Below are 23,536 nucleotides of genomic sequence, written 5' to 3' on the forward strand. Positions count from 1 at the left end.
AAGGACTTGAGACAGGTGGGTCGTGGGAGAGGCTAAAGGTGGTGGTGGTGGTGGTATTTTCACTCCTTTTAACAATTTCGATGGTTTGGTCAGATGTTTAGGATGCTTAGGTCAGAGGTCACCTCAGACTGGTCCAAACCAGAAGCCAAGGTGGGATGAATGTCGATGAGATGTAAATAAGTGACGAAACATACACCTGTCCGAGAACAATGGGACGTTCTAAACGTTTGTAAAGCTACTTTTGCGCTGAGACGTCATTGTACAGGGTGAGCCATGAGCACCAGGAGTAATAACATGTTACACTTACAGTAACTAGCAAGGGTACCCTCCCTACGGGCGGGGCTTCAATTGGGAGGCCCAAATGAAAAGGTAAAATATCAGAATTTTAAGGTTTTTTTTATTTTAAACGATTCATATAAACATCCGTTAAATATCACACGCAAATCATCAAAATCTAAACAGTATTTGTAGAATTTCAATAAAACCACATCACTTCATTTCGCCATCGGTAAATATTATTCCACGTTTCTTTAGGAAAAAAAAATTGACTGATTTTGTTCCTCTTCTTCAGCTTAGAACTTCAGGATAGACGACACTGCTGATAAAAGTTCCTTTTCTCTCTTTGAAGTTCTTGGCAAACATTTTTATATTGTCGCTGCTGCCAACGCGACTCATGGTGACATAAAGCTGTCCATAGCTGAATAAATCTGTCTTCAGATTTGAAGTCTGAGGATGAAATGAAATCTGAAAACAACATCGTCACAATGAACGTTATGCGAACGCGAATGTTTTGCGGGAGTCCAAACCTGAGAATGCTGGAGACCAAAGTTGAAATTGGAAAAACTAAATAGCCTATTTTACTCCTGGCGATCCCAGGATTACCCACCCAAAATATCGTTGAGATCGGTTCAGCAGTTTTTGCGGTACCTTCGAACGGACAGACAGACAGACAGACAGACGGACATTTGGTGAATTATAGTAAGATAACATGAGTAATAATAACATATAACAGTAATACAACAATTACAATACCTCCTTAGACATCAAATGCATCTGTGTGACGTCCTCCCGTTGTCACGGCACAAGATTGACAATTCACGTCACAAGCCGTTAACCTGTTGTCATGATCTGCATCTGAATTAACAAATGACAGTTGGTTTATACGTCTTCGTGTGAAGGTCTTTCATTGTGCGACATAACAATGAATACGAAACACCCAACTCTGCAGAACGTTTCCGCAATGATTTTTAAAAGAGATTTGAGAACGGATGTTTTCACGTTTTGAATTCCCAAATCACGAATTTTTGGTCATTCCCTGCACTTCCTGTCGAGTACACTTCCACCCTGAAATGCCTTTTTCACCAAGATGAAGATTTGATTTTGATTGTCCTGGGTTTCCAAAACACTCCTCAAAGTCTCCTTGCACTTGTTTCATCGTCTTTTTGTGTTTCTCCTCTCGTGGTACCACACCACTGCTACCAGCTTCTTCCACTGTAAATGGACTACTGTCTGCCATCTTGGTTTGATTCATCCTTTGTATTATCTGAAAAAAAGAAAGAAAGCAGTATATAAATACATATCATAAACAAGTCTTGTATGAGCAGCTAAAACCGTGTCCTGGGACTTATGACTCACCTTGGAGACCGCTTTGAGATTTTCTGAATGAAATTGGCTCCTTTTACCACCATTACCACTTGTCACAGTGAATTATGTCAATGGTTCTTGTATTATGTGGGAGCTCAAAGGTTGGGTGGTCTTTTAAATTTAAATCTGCTCTTTCATGGCCTTCTGTGTGGGTCTTCAGAAATGCACGTAGTCTTGTTTGTTTACACCTTTAATTTGTGTGTCTTACCATTACCACTAACTGCAGGAAACGGTCGGGGTGTATAACTGCGCCGTTCTCCAAACATTCTTCCTTTCCTTTGAAGTAATCCCGATTGCAAATGGTACTAGTTTTCCACCTATCTCGTGGTTTTCCATTACCGTGTATCCCTGTTACGATACATTGGCATTTTAATGTCTTGTTAAATATTGCTCACGATTTTATGTCTCCCCATTGCCCAGTCATCACATTATTCCAACCATCTTCACCCCATACCTTCAACCCACGAAGGCAGTGGCCTGGTGTGTGTTGATGTGTCGGTGTTGGGGGAATGAATGTATAGTCGAGAGGAGAGGTATCCACACACTCCCATCTGAGCTGTCTAGCCTGGGTTCAAATCTCAACCCAGCGATATAATGTTACCCTGCTGTTTCTCAGGCAGGTGTAGCGGGTTTGGTGGATGTTAAAGATCTCACGGTGTCTTTCGCGAAGAGTAGGCGAGTTATCACTGGCACACATAAACGAATGACAAATGCCTGCTCAAATTGCCTGCAGGCAGGCCTGGCCATCCAGTTTGTGAAACTCTGGCTGATAAAGTTCACTGGGGGACCGCACAAGACTTTTGGAAGAAGTCTGTGCGCTCTTGCGCAAGGAAGCAAAAATCAAAGTTAAGCTCATCATAAACAGCCTGATGTTTTGGGCATATCTCTTTATCGAAGTGCTAAGGAACCCAACTATCTCACAGCCTATATAGGGATTCCATTGTAATCGGATGCGTGCATAATTAATTACATGACTTGCTAGGATAAGGGAAAACCTAGAATGTAAAAATAATTCCTTGGGGGTGTAAAGTAACAGGCGAAAAATAACTCTCTCCTCCAAACGCCTTCTGTCCAAATCACTGGAGCACAAAGCTGTTAGGATGGCCTAGGCCCTAGAGGTACGCACACTCGCTTCTAAGCTGTCTAACCTGGGTTTTAATCTCTGCCCATTTATAAACTGTCATCCCGGTGTTTCACAGGTAGGGTGAGTCATCAATGTGCTCTGTCCCAAGGATGGACGTTAAACTAGACATCCCGTCTGCTGCCAGCGTTAGTTGGTGGACGTTAAAGATCCCAAGGTGTCCTTCGCAAAGTGTAGGTGAGCTATTGCTGGCACCCTTTCCAAACTCCTGTCAAAACCTCTTGTCTGTCAAAACAATCTGTCTGACAATTGTGCAAAATGTCAAAACCATTGCATCAGCAGTACTGCCGCAGCCCCAGTCAATGATGCTATGCCGCAGCCTAGTGCTGCATGTGAAAGAAGACAAATACTGGAACATGCCTGCGCACACTTGGGGCTTTTTCTTTATAATTTTTGTGTTCCTGGCAATCTTGCAATCTGGCATGGATAAAATTCCCGCAGAACTGCGAATACACAGTGAGTTGGAATTAAACATGCAGCTACACAACCTCACTATTAAACAAGATACGCACGATACGCAAACGATACGAGAGATACGCAAACTACGGCTACACAGCTGACTCCGCACGTGAAAAAGCTGAATGCCTCAACTCTGTGTTTGCCTCTAAATCTTGTGTCCCAAACCCATCCCTCTCTGTACCCACCATACCCAGTCGTACCCAGCTGCTCCTGGACTCTGTGTCCTTTCCTCCTGACAAGGTGGAAAAGTTTCTGTCAACCCTCGACTCTGATTCTGCAACTAGACCTGACGGCATCAGCCCACGGGTCCTAAAATCCTGTTCTTCCGCTCTTTCACTCCCTCTCTCTGTTCTCTTCACCCTCTCTTTTGCTCAAGGTCAACTGCCATCTGCTTGGAAATCAGCCAACATCACCGCTTTGCACAAAAACGGAGCAAAAACAGATACTAGCAACTACAGACCAATCAGCCTTCTCCCAATTATCAGCAAAGTCATGGAATCCATCATTGCTTCGGATATGAAATCTTTCCTCTTCTCCAATGGCTTGATCTCCGATCATCAATTTGGTTTCAGACCAGGTCACTCTACTCTGGACATGCTGCTTCTGCTGTCTCAACAATGGATGGAGGTCCTCAATGCCAAACAGGAAATTAGAGCTGTCTCCCTCGACATATCACGTGCCTTCGATACGGTCTGGCACCCGGCTCTGCTCACCAAACTCTCCTCCTTTGGTATCCATGGAAATCTCCACGCATGGCTGGCGGACTTCCTCTCTAGTCGTAGTCAACGTGTGGCCCTGAATGGGTTTCTCTCATCTCCTCTTCCTGTTCAGGCTGGAGTTACCCAAGGCAGTGTTCTGGGCCCTGTGTTTTTTCTGGTCTTCATCAATGATCTCTCTGACTCTCTTGAAAATCCTCTCTATCTCTGTGCTGATGACTCCACTCTCTGCCGCTCCATTCCTCATCCCTCAGATTGGCAGTCCGCAGCCTCCTCACTCTCTGCAGACCTGGACAAAATCACAGACTGGGCAAACAAGTGGAACATGTCTTTCAATCCTGACAAATCTCACACTCTTACGATGTCTCTCCGAAAAGACCGACTGGACAACCCTCCCATCTACTTTCTGAGTAATCCTCTCCAAGAAGTTCTGTCACTCAAGCTTTTGGGTCTCACTATCTGCCATGATCTTTCCTGGGAAAACCACATTTCCAAGCTGGCCTCCAAAGCCAGTCGCCGACTGGGCATCCTCCGTCGTGCGAAGTCCTTCCTTGGCACAGCTGAGCTCCTCACCACATACAAGGCTTTCATCTGCAGCTCAATGGAGTACTGCTCTCCCCTCTGGGCTTGTGCTCCTGCCTCACACCTAGCTTGTCTTCACGCTGTTGAAACCAAAGCGTTCAGAATCATTGGAATCTCCCGCGATGACGCTATCTCCGAGGGCCTTTCACTTAATCACCGGAGGCAGGTTGGTGGTTTTTCCGTCTTCTACCGACTCCTCTCCGGCCTTGCTCCCCCAGCTCTCTCTGGGCTCTGTCCCCCAAATATTCCTGCAGGTCGCACAAGATCTGCCTGCAACCCTCTTATGGTTAAACTGCCAAGATCAAGACTCTCTGCTCACCTTCACTTCTTCATTCCTCTTTTCTCCCGCCTCTGGAACAAACTCCCTCTCTCTCTTCAATCCCACTCCTCCCTCCAGGTCTTTAAAACGGCTGTTCACCACAATCTCTTATCTTCCCCAATCCAAAACCTTGATCTTTTCTACCCCTGCTAATTTCACCCCAAATCCACTTTTTTGAGGTGACTTTTGACTTCTTTCCTGGAAGTCCTTGGTGTCCTTGCGTTTTATACCTATCCTGCCTCCCCCCAGGCCCTCTCCCTCTAAAAACATCTCCCGATGTCCCTGCTCTCAAATGTTGTGTTTGTTTGTGTGCTTCCAGGGGCCACGTCAAATGTGTGTTTGTGTGCTTCCTCCCCTTCTCTCCCCATCTTGTCGACCGCTCTACTTTTTATATACTTTGTTTGCTTGTTTGTTTGATTTGTTTGTTTGATAAATGTTAGCTCTTTCACGAGCCTCGACTCTGTATACAAAAAAGAAAAAAAGATAATACCAGTTAAGATGTATAAAAAACGGGATAAATTGTCCATTGTGAGATTTAAAAAAAAATTGTCCAAATGGCAAGAAACTAAGAAGAACAGTCAGGTTTTTGAAGCTGGTCGATCTTGTGACCAAATATTTATGCTCATTTAAGTTATATAGAAACCCATTGCATTTCAGCAAAAAACTCATAATAGTAATAAATTTCATCAACTTCAAAAAAAGTCTTAGATGGCAGATATTGAAGATATCGAAGATATTGGCACGCCTTGTGGAGGATATTGATGCTATATGGCATCCCAGAGAAAATGATTAACATTATGAAAATAATCAAAATTCCAAATGCTGTTCTTTAAAAGTATTAAAAAAACAAAACATTTTTCTTTCTTTAAAAGCATTTTAAAACATTTTAAAATACTTCACTTTCCTTATTTCTCCATAAGGGAGGACACATGTTCTTCTTCTTCACCACAATCTATTCATCCTCTTCACAATTATTATGACCTCCTATTCCATGATCTTTATGTCTGTTTATAATTTGGAATCGGCATCTCTCCACTTTGTCTCCTTCTCCGCTTGCCCCCCCCCCCCTTGCCACACCCTCCTCAAATCTTCATCTCCTGTCTTCCTTTTCTCTATCCCCTCCCCCTCTCCTCCCCCACGTCACCTACTGAAACCTACCCTCTACACCAAACTACTCAAACCTTCCCCGCACCTACCCATTCAAAGATCCCCCGCCCCCTCCCCACCCCCCAATTCTGCACCCTCCCAACGCCTCCTCCCTTGTCCCCAGATGTGCAGACCTCAAATATCTGAGGTCTCCAGTCTAACCTGACAAATCACTCAATCCAGGCCACTGCCCATAAATCGCACATCATCTGTTTAACAGAATCCTTCCTCCCACAGGACATCTCTGATTCCCTAGTGTCTCTCCCCAGCTATTTTCTCCTTCGATTTAATAGGCCTGAACCCCACCCTAACAGCGGAGTTGCACTTTACATCAATAACTAAATTTCTCACTGTCCATGTACTAATCTGACACTTCTCAACCCCAAGGAGTACCTTTGGCTGCGACTTCCCCTCCGCTTCCACCTCTTGTTTGTCTGGGTGTTGTACAATCCTTGAAACAGTGACTCCAATTTACATCTATTTCTGATCTTGCTCTCAGGCATCATGGACCAACTTTTAACCACTCATCTCGACTCTCTCTTCCTCATATGTGGTCATTTCAATTGTAATCGTGCAAATTAGCTGTATGTTGGTCCCTCTCTCAACAGCCATGGCACTTCAGCAAAGGATTTATGTGACTCCATAGGACTGACTAAATCTGTGAACGTTCTGACCCGGATTTCTCCCAATGACAAATCCCTTCGTTTGGACTTGGTGATGACAAACTCTTCCGCAATTATCTTCTGCTCTTCCTCTGGCCCAATTGGTTCATCTGATCATATGCTTTTGAGAGTCATCATCTCTTCGGCTGTACTCGGAGGGTTGCCTCAACGACGGTGAGTGTGGCAGTTTACTGAAGCAGATTGTCATGGACTGCAAGCAGCCATTTCACTTCACGACTGATCTCCCATATCTACTGACCCTGATATTAACTCAGCTTTGGAATTCTTCCACCGAAACCTGCTCTATCTTTTGCACAGATCTATCCGATCTGGTCTTCAGTTATCTTATTCTTCTTCCCACCAAAGCTGCACTATGAAAAGTGCAGCTTTGGTGGGAAGAAGAATCTTGTGATGAGACTGTTGTCTTTTGCACCTGAGAAGGTAAAGAAGGTTCTTTTTCAAACCTCAACTCTGATTCTGCAATTGGACCGGATGGGATGAGCTCATGCTTCCTTAAAAACTTGCTTTGCTGTCTTGCCCATCTTCTTTCTGCTCTTTTCACCTTTTTATTTGTCCTTTAAGGTCATCTTCCATTTGTTTGAAAATCATCCAACATCACTGCATTACATAAGAAGGTGTAAAAACCGATCCCTTTAACTACAGACCTATTAGCTTACTTCCAATCTTCAGCAAAGTTATAAATCCTTCCTTTTCTCCAATGGCCTCCTCAGATCACCAAATCGGATTCAGAACAGAATACTCCACCTTGGACATGCTGTTCCTACTCTCCCAACAATCGATGGAGGCCCTCAATGTCAGATCAGGGGTTCAGGGCCTTCTCTCTAGACATCTCGAGCTTTTGATACAGTCTGGAATACTGTCTTGCTCTCCAAACTTTCTGCCTATGGCATCTATGGCCAGCTCCACACATGACTTACTGACTTCCTCCACTCTAGTACAGCCAACATGTTGCTCTCGACAGAATCCTTTCATCTCCTCTCCCTGTTAAGCCTGGAGTTCTCCAAGGCAGTGTTCTGGGCCCAGTCCTTCTCCTCATCTTCATCAATGATCTCTCTGACTCTCTGGAAAATCCCACTTATATATTTGCAGATGATACCACTCTTTGCCATGACATACCTCATGCTTGAGACAGGCAAACGGAGCTTCTTCAGTCTCTGCAGACTTTGACAAAATTACAAGCCGATCAAACACTTGGAATATGTATTTCAATCCTGACAAATCTCATACTCTCACTCTCACTTACTCTCTCTCTGAAATGACCGTCTGGCAAACCCTCCTATCTACTTTCTTAACAATTATCTTGACGTTCAGTCACTAAATCCCCTGGATCTCACTATCAGCCACTTTCTTAACTTTCTTAACAATTATCTTTCTTTCTTAACTTTCTTAACAATTATCTTGACGTTCAGTCACTAAATCCCCTGGATCTCACTATCAGCCATGATCTTTGCCTGATGGAAGGCAAATCCAACTGAAGGCAATCTCAGTTCCTTCCACAAAGCTTGGAACAAGTGTGTGTGTCTATCCTCGGGAGAGCCAGGAAACGATATCTCTCTGATCTCAATACAGAACTGAACTTAAAAAAAAAAATTAAAAAAGAAACCAGGCCTACATAGGTTTTTGGTGGACCTTTTGGACAAAGTCACCAGGACACACGTTGGGTTGAAAACCTTACCGAGTTGGTTCCTCAGTTTTGTCAGTGGATGTACTATGCATCGTACTCACTTACTCTCTCTGAAATGACCATCTGGCAAAGGTGGAGACACAGAGAGCTTCAAACTGCCCAGCTGTTGAGTACATGGCAGCCTCAACTACATCACAACTCATTGGTTTTACACTGTTTGGTGGGTTTATGGTACTGATGTCACAGACTACCAGTGTTCATCTAGTTCTGGCTTGGTCTACTTGATGTCTGCTGATGTGACAGACAGCACCTTGATTTTCCTGCAGTTTGTCTTTGCAATTTGGGCAAAGGATTCAGCATTTGACACTGGTCCACCACCGATCCCATCGACTGCTCCTTTACCATGTGAGGTTGCAAAAAAATTCCAGGCTGAGTAATTGTATTCCAAAAAGTTCCTGGAGAAATGTGAGATTTGCAAACATGACTTTCTGTTTGAAAAGAGTCGCTGTCCCATCTGAGGAAAAACTTGATCACCCTGATATTCGGCTACCTTACGTCAGCGTTGTGATGATTGTGCAAAGGAAACTATGTACAACATATTTTCCATGTTGAAGGTTAGCACTGGCAATAACGCAAGAATCGACGACGTGTTAGTGTCTACCGAGGCATGTATTGTGAACAGGGTAACTTGAAGATGGCTCCAGTGAGCCTCTGCATTTCATTCTGCTCTATCACAGCATCGTTCTCAGCAGTCAACTTGAGCAATGACATGATACCCATCAGCAGCCTTGCGTCGCTCCTCAAATAAATTGCTTTGCTTCCCCTTTATGAATATACTAGCAGAAGTACCCGGCATTGCCGGGCGGGGTAGGGGGAAGAGGAGGGGAAGGGGAGGGGAGGGAAACGGGGGGAGAGCGAGCCCCTTGGTAAAGCGAGCGATTTTTTTTTTTCATAGCGTCATAGCGTTCATAGCGTCATAGCGTTTCATAGCGTCATAGCGATTTTTTTTTTCATAGCGTCATAGCGTCATAGCGTTCATAGCGTCATAGCGTCATCACGTGATCGCTCTGAGCGAATCAGCGCCCACCTGCTCTGATTCCGTTGATTCCCTGCGCTGAAATGCGCTGAGGTAAATATGAATAAAAAATATGGATCGTCAAATATTTTGAGTTCGGCCATGTTCGTCCCAGGCTCAATGGCCATGTCTATGCCAAATATCAAGCACGTAAGCCTCTCCGTTTAGGAGTCTATCGGTAACATTACACACACACACACACACACACACACACACACACACACACACACACACAAACTGTGTTTTATATATATAGATGCAAGGTGAATCAAGAAGTTGCTTGCACACCTCAGAAAACACACCCTGGACAGTTCCATCTGTGAACACATTTGGTGCCTGCTGCTAAGTTGTCTCCCACTGGAGCCGCTTCAAATGTACACTTGTGATTTCATCGTCGATGTCATCCATGGTGTCTAATTTGCCATCAAGCTTGAGGCATTTTCCCGACATGCATTCAAAATCCTCCTGATTACATTTGATGGCTCCCAGGAATTATTGATAGGTCGTGGACAGTCCGGCTATATGGGGTTTCAAGGCTTCCTCGAGGAGGCAGATATTTCCTTGGTATCAACAGAGGCAGACATCGTGAGGGAACTTCAAATGAAGGCAGACATTTGGTGGACGGAGTGCCTTAAATTTTGATAGCTGTCGGGAAAGGTGTCACAAAACAGTGAGTGCACTTCCTGCAAAGTTGTCGTGAGAAAACTTTTCTGGACTTTCTCTTTGGCCTTTCCTTTTTTGACAGTTACAAAGTCCGTCTTACCAGATGTCATGCATGAAATGTCTGACTGCTGGTAAAACCTGATGACTGCTTTCCCAACATGAGCAGACGTTCTATTTTGAAGATTCAAATGTATGACTTCATGGCTAGTGGGTGGATCAATGAAAGGCAGTCGTTTCACAACAGCAACACATTTCCTCGGTGGATTTGGGAGAGCTCCACTTGCTCATTTCACTGCCTTTTCAAGGGTGGAGCTATTCGTGTTGTAAGCTGGGGATGCAGGTACATGTGCAGCCACAGGGGTGGAATTTTAATTTTATTATTCCCGTACCGGTTTCACCAGAGGAGACTATTGGTGTGATATCTGTCCATCTGACCAACTCGTGGTTTTTCAAATTTTTTCACTTATCTTTTAACATATTCAACGAGAACTTAGTACATGGCTTTGTTATGACACGTTTAAGGGTATTTCGTCAATTTTTCAGAGTTATGCCTTTTTTTGGACTTATAAAATACCACATTGGTAGGAGGACATGTATTATTGAAAAGCAATTCTTGCTCTTTTAATCAGTCTCCTGAAATCACCGCTGACGAGTTAATTCATCTTTCCGAGCTTGTGTAAGATTAGTTGCTTGTGCATCTTTTTCTGTTTCGCATCCAACAACCCTGTATCTCTCCGTCTGTGTTTATCGCCAAAATGCTTTTGGTGCTCAGCGGCAGTCAAAGGCGTTGTGACTGTGACAAGAATGTGGTTGGAAATCATCCGGGTTACCAACTGAGTAATTTAATGGCTAGCTCGTTAAACATTGCTAGGTCTTTGAGAAATATTTACATTTAGCTATATTTGAATTAAAATGGAGCTCGGAAGACTATTGTTATTAATTTGCCATCCATTGGATGGCAGACAATCTAAAATCAATCAAAATTCACCCCCCCGCAGCATGGACAGATGACCCCAGAAAGTAGCAGAACCTAGCTGTTGAATTCTGGGATATCTGACATCATACCCCCTATTGTTTGAGTCATGAACCAATCAATTACTGCAGTCTTTAACTCCACAACGTCATGGAATGACAATGTATTATTTAATTTTTGCATCATATTGAACTTTTAACGGTGCATACTGCACAATCAACGAGTGGTATGGGTTATTGATGATATAACGAATGAAATGTCAAATTTTTGTTATGGAGTGGCATTCCCTTCATTAATTAAAATATTAATTACAGACAGTCGGGGCAGCTGACTTCCAGTGATAAAGTTCAACAATTCACCTCAGATATGGGGCAACCAATAGAAGGGGAGAGGTTTTGGAGTCCTAGCTTCATTAATTAACCAATTAAGGAATTGATTGTTCTTTGCCATATAATCGACACTTTTTTTTCCCGGGATGTTGATGTCGGTTACTGCATCAAGCAATCGTCATACTAAAATATGCAATTTGGTGTCCGTCTGTCTATCTGACCATGATACATTCGGTCGTTACTTATTCAATCACCATCAAACTTTTCAGGGGGGAACCAAGGATCACACACACGGTGGAGGTTGTGGCGACTTAACCTGCCCACCTCCCCAAGGGGGATTTCCGCCTTGGACGAACTCTGTGTTCAGGTGTATATAAATATCTCAGCGTTGCATTTCATTGGACACAATACCTACTGAAAGTAAAAATTATGATAACCACAAACTATTCTGTCAATTATTTATAATATATAATTACCTTTTTAAACAATCGTTACTGTTAATTTTTTTTTTTTATACAGTCACAACTAAAATAAATTTGTAGCACACCAGGGGTGTATTACTCATCAACCCAAACCAGTAAGACAAATTACTCATCCCTTTATTACCAAGAAGCTTGTTAGTGTAGCACCCTTGAGCTAAATGTCGTTACCAAGCCAGCCATTCCTTATCAACCGCTTCAATGTAGTGCTTGCTTGAGTGCTTAAGCCACTTGGCGAGCACTCTACAACCTGATTGGTGATGGAACACACTTCCGACATCCTTGAGGCATTCTATGCTTATCGCTTTCCCCACAGACTAACGGATTTGAGCCACCTCGACTTGCTAGGCCTCTAGGTAAGGTGTTCAAATGACTCTTTACGCATGAATAATGTATCACATTCCCTGTCCAATTTTTCTTGCCACAAGATTTTGTGGACTGTATATGGATTGTTTATAACATACATCTTGGGGCTTCATGTGTCACTTCTCCCAGATGTGGCTTCAAGTGTGATGTGCGATATTTCCCCTGACACCCTTACAGCCCAAGTGTGGCCTTTATTTGACGCATAACCCTATTCGTAACGCATACGCGCCTCTAAGCTCTCTAGCCTGGGTTTGAATCTCGACCCAGCTATAAACTGTCATCCCAGTGTGTTTCACAGGCAGGGAGATTCATCAATGCGTGTGCTGTCCCTCAAATGGGTGTTAAAATTGGCGTCCTGCCTGCCAGCATAAGTTGGTGGATTTTAAATATCCTACGGTGTGCTTCGCGAAGAGTGGGCAAGCGATGAACATACTCCAAATGCCTGCTCTAACCTTGGTCGAACATGAGGCTTGGCCAGCTAGTTCATGAAAGACTTGGGCCATGCCTCCCGAATTTAAATTTGACCTCCACGGACCATTCGTGTGTTGCTACCTGGGGTAAATAATTAGGTGAGAGCTGATTGGTTGTATTCTCCAATAACTGGTGAGAGATGTGATTGGGTCTTAATATTGACATGATGACTGTTATTGGCAATGCATGTGGTACATACATGTTTGGAAACCACCGTGGTGCTCTTTTCTGTCTACACTGTCGCCGACGACTCGCCAATAAGTGATGATACTGGTCCAGACAGCTGTGGAGATTGCTTGCAATGTTTCAATGTACACGTGGTATTGTGCAAGTGTTTTTTGCTGATCCAGAGGGAGGGGGTATTAGTCTCCCATAGGGGGTGAGTGTTTCATATGAATACCACCCTGACAATACCTTCCTCATTAATTTCCTGGGATTCCCTGCCTCTGTAATTTCCTAGGAATACCTGCCTCATTCCTTTCCTGGGAATACCTGCCTTATTAATTTCCTGGGAATACCTGCCTCATTCAATTTCCTAGGAATACCTGCCTCATTCAATTTCCTGGGAATACCTGCCTCATTCAATTTCCTGGGAATACCTGCATCATTCGTTTCCTGGGAATCTCTGCCTCATTCATTTCCAGGGACTTATTGCCTCATCCAAATCTTGGGATTCATGCATGTTAATGTTTTGAATCGATCAAAAACACGTTAACATTTTCATGGCATATAATGCAAAAAATTCCATTATACAAATGTCCATGAGGTTGAATTTCCTGTTGAAGTTTTAGTAGTTTTGACGTACATATTCATTAGATGAGTTAATGTATACAACTGAAGGATTCATTTGCATGTCAGATTGATTAATGTTTGTTAGATGTCATTATTGAAGGTTTGGTAGTTTTTGCTCACTTTTTATTGTGCTAAAGCTAAACAATTGTTCTCCCTCCTTGTACCCGTGTCCTGTTTTTTTGTTTTTTTTATCGTGCCATCTCATCTGCTTGGAGGGGGTGATGGATTTCAGAACTGCCAACAGAAGAAGGTGGGTCTTTGCCAAATATTTCATAAAATATAAAGCATGTTATTATTTTTATTTTTAAAATTCATTCTCTTGGTTACTGTATAGTACACTGGCAATTCCATGTAGGATTCCTCTAGTTGTGCCTTGTGTCATGATACAATTCTGCTTTAGAGGACTTTGTCCTGCAGGCATCCTTGCTTCCATTATTATTGTTATTAGGGGACTGAGCCATCCTGGCTGGTTCCTTTTTAAGATGGTTCTTCTTATTCTTCTTAATCTTCCGTATGATCTTTTGTTAATAGCATATATCAAAAACTTTTAAATGGAGGAAATTGAAACTATACTATATGTTACAAGACCATATGATTACTTGGATGACGTTGTCGGTTCTATGGTCTGGCAGCCATTTTGGATCGAAAGAAAACATTTTAAATTATTCTTCTTTGATACTGCTTAACCGATTATTGTGAAACTTTGAACGTGATCAACTTCTGATGGGAAATATAATTTTATAAGATGTAGCTGATCCGAAGAACATTATGGCCACCAGTGCCGTCAGCTGATCCGAAGAACATTATGGCCACCAGTGCCGTCAGCTGATCCGAAGAACATTATGGCCACCAGTGCCGTCATAATATCGGGAGTGGGCAATATCTCAAAACTAAGGCTCATAGATGCCTGGGCTTTGCACCATACAATATGCATTTTAAAGGCCATTTTCCCTGCTAGAGCGGGGGTTAGCCTTGCGGTCCCCATGACAATCTTCTCCATTTTGCCCTATTTTCTGCATCTCTCCTTGTTAACCCCCTTGCCTGCATTTCTTCTTCCACCATCTTTAGCCAAGTCTTTCTCGGTCTTCCCCGTCCTCCACTTCCTTCTACATTCATTTCCATCACTCTTCTCAACCAGTCACTTTCATCCTTCCTCAACACATGACCAAACCATCTCAACCTGTTCCTCTTCACAGCATCAATCACAGGCTCTATTCCCATCATCCTTCGCAATTCATCATTTGTCTTCCTCTCTCTCAACGATACTCTGCACATCCGTCGAACCATTCGCATTTCCACCCTTTCCAACCTTCGTTGCTGCTCTACGTTCATCACCCATGTCTCGTTCCCATAAATCATAACACTTCTCACATATGCAGCATACACCTTTCCCTTCAGCTTCAACGACACTCCCCTCATCATCAGCACGCCACTCAATTCCCGAAACTTCTTAAATGCACATCTCACTCGAGCAATCGTTGCCGAGTCTGATCCACCTTCTCCATTCAGCATGTCTCCGAGGTAGCAAAATGTTTTCACACCTTCCAGCTTCATGCCATCTCCAAGATCCAACTCAACATTTCCTCCATCTGCAGCTCCCTCTGTGCACACCTTACATTTGAATGTAGCTGCCACACTGGTTAATGACCCTCTCAGACCACTACATTTTTGATGAACCCACTCAGCGCACATTGTACATTGAATGGAGTTCACTCCGACACCCTTTCTACACACAGCACAGGGCCACTTCCCAGTTCTTTCCACCTCACCACATGCTTTACCACTTGCCATCACCTTCGTCTTTCCGATATTCACCTTCAGACCTTTTGTCTCCATACATTCCTTCCACGTGTTCATCTTTTTCTTCAGTCCATCCATACTTTCCGCAATCAACACCAGATCATCTGCATACAACAACTCCCACGGTAAACCCTCCATCACAGCTACAAATAGTAGTGGACTTAGTACCGACCCCTGATGCACTCCCACCTTCACCTCCAACTCACCACTGTTCCCGTCCTTCGTCCTTACAGCTGTGCGCGCTCTTTTGTACATTGCCATCACTACTCTGATCAACCATTCCTCCACTCCTAACTTCCTCAATGCCCATGTCAATACTTTGCGTGGAACCCGATCGAATGCTTTCTCCAGATCAACAAACCCAAGAAACAACTTCTTCCTCTTCTCCATGTACTTCTCCTGCAACTGCCTCACAATGAAAAGCGCGTCTGTCGTTCCTCTTCCTGGCATGAATCCAAACTGCATTTCGTCGATCTTCACTTTCTTCCTTATCCTCCTCTCCAACACCCTTTCCAATACCTTCATTCCGTGCTCCAATAACTTTATCGCTCGGTACGAGCCACACTCCAGAGGGTCACCTTTCCCCTTGTATAGAGGGACGAGGGTACTCAGTTCCCAATCCACTGGAATGCGGCCTTCTTTCACCACCAGATTACAGATCTCTGTCATTCTCTTCACACCCCAACTTCCTGCTGCCTTCAACATATCTCCCACAACTCCCGTCGGCCCTCCCGCTTTTCTACCCTTCATTGCTTTTATCGCTTCCTCAACTTCCTTCTCAGTTATCTTCTCTGCCGGTCCTAAAACTGGGTTACTCTCTATGTTGCCATCCCATTCATTCTCTGTATTAAACAGCATTTCCATATATCTTTTCCATCTTCCTTTAATTTTTAATTCCATCTGGGTCGACAACGATTTGTCCCACTTCATCCTTCAAGCAACTCACCCCCATCACATCACACCTCTCTTTCGCTGTCTGCTTTGCAATCCTGAATACTGCTTTCTGACCCTCTTCCGAATCCAAGCGTTCTCCGAACATTTTCCTACATGCCTCCTGCGCCTTTGCTACCTCTTTCTTTGCAGCCTTCCTGGCTGCCTTATAACTTTCATGCTCTGCTGTTTCTGCTCCCGTACCCTTCGCCTTCTGCCACTCCTTGAACTTCTTCCTCTTCTCGTCAATCCTCTTTCCAACTTCATCATCCCACCACCATGTTTCCGAGTGCCTCGGTGGTCCTTTTGTCCATCCACATACCTCACCAACGGCTCCCAACAGACTAGCTTTCATTGACATCCAACCACTTTCAAGCTCAACCACATCATCCTCGACCCTACTCAGCCTCTCTTTTAATGCCTCCCTTACTGTCACCTCTTTCAACCTCCACACCTTCATTCTCGGTTGGTACTTCACCCGCCGAGCTCTCCTCGCACCTTTCACCCTTACGTCGCAGACAACGAAGTGGTGCTGTGAAACAGCCTCCTCCCCCGAGATCACCTTTGTGTCCCGGAGGAGCCCCCTATCTCGCCTACGCACCATCAGGTAGTCAACGGTTGTCGTCGACCCACCTGACGTGTATGTAACAAGCTTATTATCCTCTTTCTGGAACTGAGTATTACAAATCAACAAATCAGCTCCATCAGCAAACTCCAAAATCCTTTCACCTTCTCCATTTCTCACACCATATCCGTAACCCCCATGAACTCCGTCAAAACCATCCATACTCCTTCCCACATGTCCATTTAGGTCTACTCCTACCACAACAACTTCCTCATCTTTCACGTTTTCCATCAGCTTCTCTATCGCACACCAGAACTTGTCCTTCTCTTCATCGCTTCGACCAACCTGCGGAGCATATCCCGAGATGACGTTCACCAAGAGCTTTCCAATCATCATTTTCACCATCATCAACCTATCACTCACTCTAGTCACACTCACCACACTGTCTACAAACTCCTCAGAAGACAGGACACCAACACCATTCACGCCCTCCAGGCACCCTTGCCACACAAACTTGTATTTCTGTCCCCTGCCTACCCTTCACCATTCTCACACAACTTCCCTTCCATCTCGTCTCTTGCACACAACATATGTCCACTCTTCTTCTGACCAATACTTCCACCACTTCTCCTGATCTCCCTGTCATTGTCCCTACATTCCATGTCCCAAACCTCAGAAACCGATCTCCACTTCGGGCTGTACCCTGCCCACATGTAGTTGTAATTGTCATGGTTCTCTTTTTGAGGCAATGTTTTTATGGCCGGATGCCCTTCCTGACGCCAACCCTCTTAGTCGCCTCTTACGACACGCAGGGATACGGCGTACCTATTCTTATCCAGGGTACACACCGGGAAACGTTTAACACATGGAAATTCTGGGGTTGTGGGGGGGGGAGGGCGGCGTCGGCATCACGGCTGCGGTTTAAACATATTTAAATAATATTTAAACAAAACCATGAAAAACAATCTGGGAAAAGTCTCTTAAGTGAGAATGTGGATTTGAGAAAGCAGGAGCAGAGGTGAAAGAAAAACGAGATATAGGGGGCGGGGCACAAGTCGAGACGAGGAGGCCGCACGAGGCGCACGAGGAGCGAACAAAGAAACGACTAATGACACACAAATTTGCAACAACTACAAAACCAAAACCAAATAGAAACACACAATAACACATACACAACAAAATACCCAGCGGAAATTTGACAAAGAAACGAATGGGAAAACACTCAAACGTTGATGCCGTGGAGAGATTTGCACCATGGAGAGCTTTGCACAATGGTATATTTTATCTGTTTATCTAATATGGCTAATATAATATGCATTAAAATGTCACTTCACTGATGGGTTTCATCAATAAGAGACAGCATGTTGTACTTCACAAACGTATTGCATGTCTATTGTCTATCTATGAATGTCATTTTAGTGACATTAAGTATTAAGTTAAAATTAAGTAAAAGGCATGAAAAATGATCTGTTATAACGTAGTTGTTGTCGTGACTGGTGGTGGTGGTTGTTGATGATGATTGTGTGCTCCTTCTTTGTACTTTTGTATATTTTTCTTTTGCTTTGATAAATATTACGACACAATTTGGTGTGTTCCTTGCGTGTCCTAAGGGGTTCTTGCTGTGTATAAAAATAAATGTTTCTGTTCGAACCGTGACAAAACTCAAACCATTAGCGCTTCTTTGTCAGACTCGGAAAGAAGCTTTTAAAACGGGCAAGTTTGCGATTAAACCAATGAATTTTTTTCCAAGTACTGAAAGACCCCAATTTACATTGGGGATGCATTCCTGAAAAGTGCAACGAATATCGAAATGATGAAAATCAAAGCAATTTAATTCATAATGATAATATAATAAGGGAGGGGGGGGGGGGGGGAGGAATGCATGCATACCTCAGGTCACCACTACAGGTATTATACTTTGCTGTTTACCTATAATACCCTTTTTTATTAACTAGTACACCTGCTCACTAAGGAAGCGGCAGGGGGACCCATGGTATTATCCTTATTATTATTGCCAATTATTATTACTATTATTTATGTTAGATTAGGTCTTTTTTTTCTTTCTTTTTTTTCCCAAGATCGAGGCTCGTGAAAGAGCGAACATTAATCACACAAAAAGTCGAACCGCACATAAAACACAAAATAAGAGGAGCGGTAGACAAGATGGGGAGAGAGGGGGACAAACACAACATTTGAGAGCAGGGACATCGAGAGAACTGTGGGAGGGAGAGGGCTTGGGGGGGGGGGGGGGGGGGAGGTGGGAGAGGTATAAAACATATGGACACTGCAAGGACTTCCAGGAAAGAAGTTGGAATTTCAAAAAAGTGTATCTGTGGTGAATTAGCGGGGGTAGAAAAGATCAAGGTTTTTGGATGGGGGAAGATAAGAGATGGTGGTGAACAGCTGTTTTAAAGACCTGGAGGGAGGAGTGGGATTGAAGGGAGTGGGGGAGCTTGTTCCAGAGGCGGGAGAAAAGGGGAATGAAAGAGTGAAGGTGAGCAGAGAGCCTAGATTTTGGCAGTTTAACCATAAGAGGGTTGCTGGCAGAGCTTGTGCAACCTGTAGGAATATTTAGGGGACAGAGCACAGAGAGAGCTGGGGGAGCAAGGCCGGAGAGGAGTCGTTAGAAGACAGAAAGACCACCAACCTGCCTGCGGTGAGTGAGTGAAAGGCCCTCAGAGTTAGCTTCATCGCAGGAGATTCCAATGATTCTGAAAGCTTTGGTTTCAACAGCGTGAAGCCGAGCTAGGTGTGAGTCAGGAGCACCAGCCCAGAGGGGGAACAGTATTCCATTGAGCTGCGGATGAAAGCCTTGTATGTGGTGAGGAGCTCAGGTGTGCCAAGGAAGGACTTCACACAACGGAGGATGCTCAGTCGGCGACTGGCTTTGGAGGTCAGCTTGGAAATGTGGTTTTCCCAGGAAAGATCATGGCAGATAGTGAGACCCAAAAGCTTGAGCGACAGAACTTATTGGAGAGGATTGTTGAGAAAGTAGATGGGAGGGTTTTCCAGTCGGTCTTTTCGGAGAGACATAGTAAGAGTGTGAGATTTGTCCGGATTGAAAGACATGTTCCACTTGTTTGACCATTCTGTGATTTTGTCCAGGTCTTCAGAGAGTGAGGAGGCTGCAGACTGCCGATCTGAGGGATCAGGAATGGAGTAGCAGAGAGTAGAGTCATCAGCAAAGAGATAGAGAGGATTTTCAAGAGTCAGAGAGATCATTGATGAAGACCAGAAATAGCACCGGGCCCAGAACACTACCTTGCGTAACTCCAGCCAGAACAGGATGGGGAGATGAGAGAAATCCATTCAGGGCCACACGTTGACTACGACCAGAGAGGAAGTCCGCAAGCCATGCGTGGAGATTTCCATGAATACCATAGGAGGAGAGTTTGGTGAGCAGAGCTGGGTGCCAGACTGTATCGAAGGCACGTGATATGTCAAGGGAGACAGCTCTGATTTCCTGTTTGGCATTGAGGACCTCCATCCATTGTTGAGACAGCAGATGCAACATGTCCAGAGTAGAATGACCTGGTCTGAATCCAAATTGATGATCGGAGATCAAGCCATTGGAGAAGAGGAAGGATTTGATATCCGAAGCACTGATGGATTCCATGACTTTGCTGATAATTGGGAGCAGGCTGATTGGTCTGTAGTTGCAAGGATCTGTTTTTGCACCTTTTTGTCTGAAGCGGTAATGCTTGCTGATTTCCAAGATGCTGGCAGATGACCTTGAGCAAAAGAGAGGGTGAAAATAACAGAGAGAGGTTGAGATAGAGCGGCAGAGGAATTGGATCAGAACATGCTTGACAATATAACTTGTTAGATCAGGTCATTGGAAGTATCAGACTATACATGACATTATAACATGTTAGATCAGGTCATTGAAAGGATCTGAACGTGCATGATATTATAACTTGTTTGATCGGGTCATTGAAAGCATCAGACCGTGCACGACGGTACACCCACACACTACGGAAGGGGTAGGAAGTCATTCCTCTTTGGGGTACATAGATTACAGTCGATCTATGGTTGGGTCTCAAGAACATTGGTTGTGTTCATTAGCCAAGTTTCTTGTAGAGAGATCGCCAAGTGGTTTAAGCATTCGAGCAAGCACTCCATTCAAAACCCTTAAGGAACGGCTTGCTTGGCAAGCGCCATCTAGCTGCTTGGTAAATGAACACAACCCCAGGCTTCCTCCCTTTCAGTTTCGTGTTAAACAGCAGGAGCAAGTTTCAAAAGGCCGCCACGAAAATCGTAATGTTAGCGCCAGGAAGGGTCATGTTATTTACCCAATCCTTGTGAGGTATATTGAGTACAGTTGAGCTTCGCTCAGTTCTGTAAGTAAAACCTACCTCACGGATTTCAGGATTCCACCAAATTTCTTTGTTTAGTGTTATAAACAGCATTAGTGACTGTTTAAAAAGCTAATCATGCGTGTTTGTGGTTTATAATATTTTTACTTATGGTGGAGGCTGTTGGGCCGTTGCTCCCACAGAAACGCCATGATATGCTATTTATAAACGTTGACTCGACGTTTGTTCAAGGAGGAAAAACACCTTGAGGAGGTGGGATATTAATGGTGTTAATATTGTTTTGTAATAACATTAATATTATGCTATTATCGTTAGTTTTGTTATTCGAAGCGGCCTTGGAAAAACTCCACGATAAAGCTAACTTAATATGGATATACACCTCCACAGTCCACATGCAACCCATTGACGGCAATGGTGGAGAAAACCCGCTCGGGGGAGAAAACCCCCTTGGGGAGGGGGGCAAATTAATGCGCTACAACTTTTATTGTGTAACCCTTCATCATCCTGTCAAGTTTGGTTGAGATTGGATAAGTAACGACAGAATGTATTGGGGTCAAAAGTTCATCAGACAGACAGACAGACACCAAATGGCGTATTTTAGGATGATGACATTCATATTCAAGTACAAATACTGTATAAAACAAAGGCATTATATTTAAACATAAATAAACGTCTTCCAGAGGCGGTCGAAGGTGGCGGTATGTCTTATTCTTCCTCCTTCAATGGGCATGGGCATATTTATCGATCGGAGGAAAGCTTAATAATCTGGCAATCCTGGCAAGGGCACATTCACCAGTATCCATTCGATGAATAACATCTAATTTAACTTCTAATGTAACACTTTTACAATGGCTCTTAGCCAATCTACAGTGCAGTACATTTATTTATTTGGCGCAAAGTACAATAGCTCTTCCGGCGATTTTGCGATCTCCTGATTTGGTACTTTAGCGATGTATTCTGGCGCATTTATCGGTCTTGTCGGTTCTGAAAACGCTCGAGAATAAAAGTTGTGTCTTTTAAAATGATGCAAGTGTTAGTTGAGATGACGAATGTCGAGAAGTGGTATTAATAACACGACGACGTATTTGCGAAATGACATAAAAAGGAGCGATGTAAGCTAGGATATTACCGTTTATCAATTTTTAGCTTTCCAATAGTAGCATTTTTATGATTCTCTGGCAGCAGAAACCCTTTTGTGATGGAGAAGCTCTTTTTATAAATAGATTATTTTTTATTACTTTATTTGCTACCCTCACCCCCTATGCTCCCCCACCCTCTTCTTTTCCTTCCCACTTTCCATTTTTCACTCGTGAAATGAATTCATTAATGAACCGCTTTCCAATTGTTCACCTTATCCATCCTTGAAGGGAGAGGTGAGGCTTGTGCAATCGGTCTTTGTATCGGTTTGTGAGTCCGCACACAAACCTACTTCAACATAGGCAGTTCGCTCTCAGATCTTCTGTAGTTTATATACCTCGGCAAGGCATGCATTGTTAAATGCTCAGTCTTGTTTTGTAATTGTCTCAGACAACAAGAGTAGGAAAACCCAATCTGTTCTTTGGCTTTTGTAAAATAATGTGACGTTAGCACCCACACACTCCGTGCATGTTCGGGGGGGAGTGATTAGAGGGCTGCTGCGAGGTGTCCTGCTTGCTGTCAGTCGTTTGTTTATTTATTTATTTATTTTATTTGGGCACTAGCTAATCTGCACCGAATATTTGTGAGCTGTGGCGTGCAATTTAAAACCCCCGGACCATCATACATGTGGGCTTTTTCGTTTCCGAACGATCTTGTGACGGTCTTGGTGGAGATCAGATTGCAAATCATAATTGCTAAATCTGCTGCGCAGCATGGCTTGTTGAGTGAATTAGGGAAAATACACTAATGAATGCCTTATTGGATGCATGGCTGTGAGGGACAAGTAGAATCAAGCCGATTACATCAATCAGCCCTTTCTCGTTGGAAACGTCTCACTATGTTAATTGGTTGTCCATACAGTGCATTCAAAAAGTATTCAGACCCCTTCACTTTTTTCACATTTTGTTATGTTGCAGCCTTGTGCTGAAATCGTTTAAATTCATTTTTTCCCTCATCAATCTACACTCAATACCCCATAATGACAAAGAGAAAACAGGATTTTAGAAAGTTTTGCAAATTTATTAAAAATAATAAACGGAAATATCACATTCACATAAGTATTCATACCCTTTCCTATGACACTTTAAATTTAGCTCAGGTGCCCCCCATTTCTCTTGATCATCTTTGAGATGTTTCTACACCTTGATTGGAGTCCACCTGTGGTAAATTCAATTGATTGGACATGATTTGGAAAGGCACACACCTGTCTATATAAGGTCTCACAGCTGACAATGCTGACAATGCCACTGGCCACTCTGCCATAAAGCCCAGATCGGTGGAGGGTTGCAGTGATGGTTGTCCTTCTGGAAGTTTCTCCCATCTCCA

The 23,536-nt window shown here is 43.7% G+C and overlaps 1 protein-coding gene across 2 annotated transcripts in view; it reads left to right on the plus strand.

Annotated features, from left to right (window-relative positions):
* The window catches only part of LOC137439908 (sarcoplasmic/endoplasmic reticulum calcium ATPase 2), a 119,085-nt gene that overhangs the window by 1,016 nt on the left and 94,533 nt on the right, over positions 1–23,536 (plus strand). For both annotated transcript variants that reach the window (XM_068136134.2, XM_068136133.2), the window contains exon 2: positions 13,695–13,712. In XM_068136134.2, coding sequence (XP_067992235.1) covers positions 13,695–13,712 — 18 coding nt within the window. The remainder of the gene's footprint in view (positions 1–13,694; positions 13,713–23,536) is intronic.

Source organism: Myxine glutinosa, chromosome 14 (genome assembly GCF_964187855.1).
Source record: "Myxine glutinosa chromosome 14, kmMyxGlut1.1, whole genome shotgun sequence".
NCBI classification, from domain to species: domain Eukaryota; kingdom Metazoa; phylum Chordata; class Myxini; order Myxiniformes; family Myxinidae; genus Myxine; species Myxine glutinosa.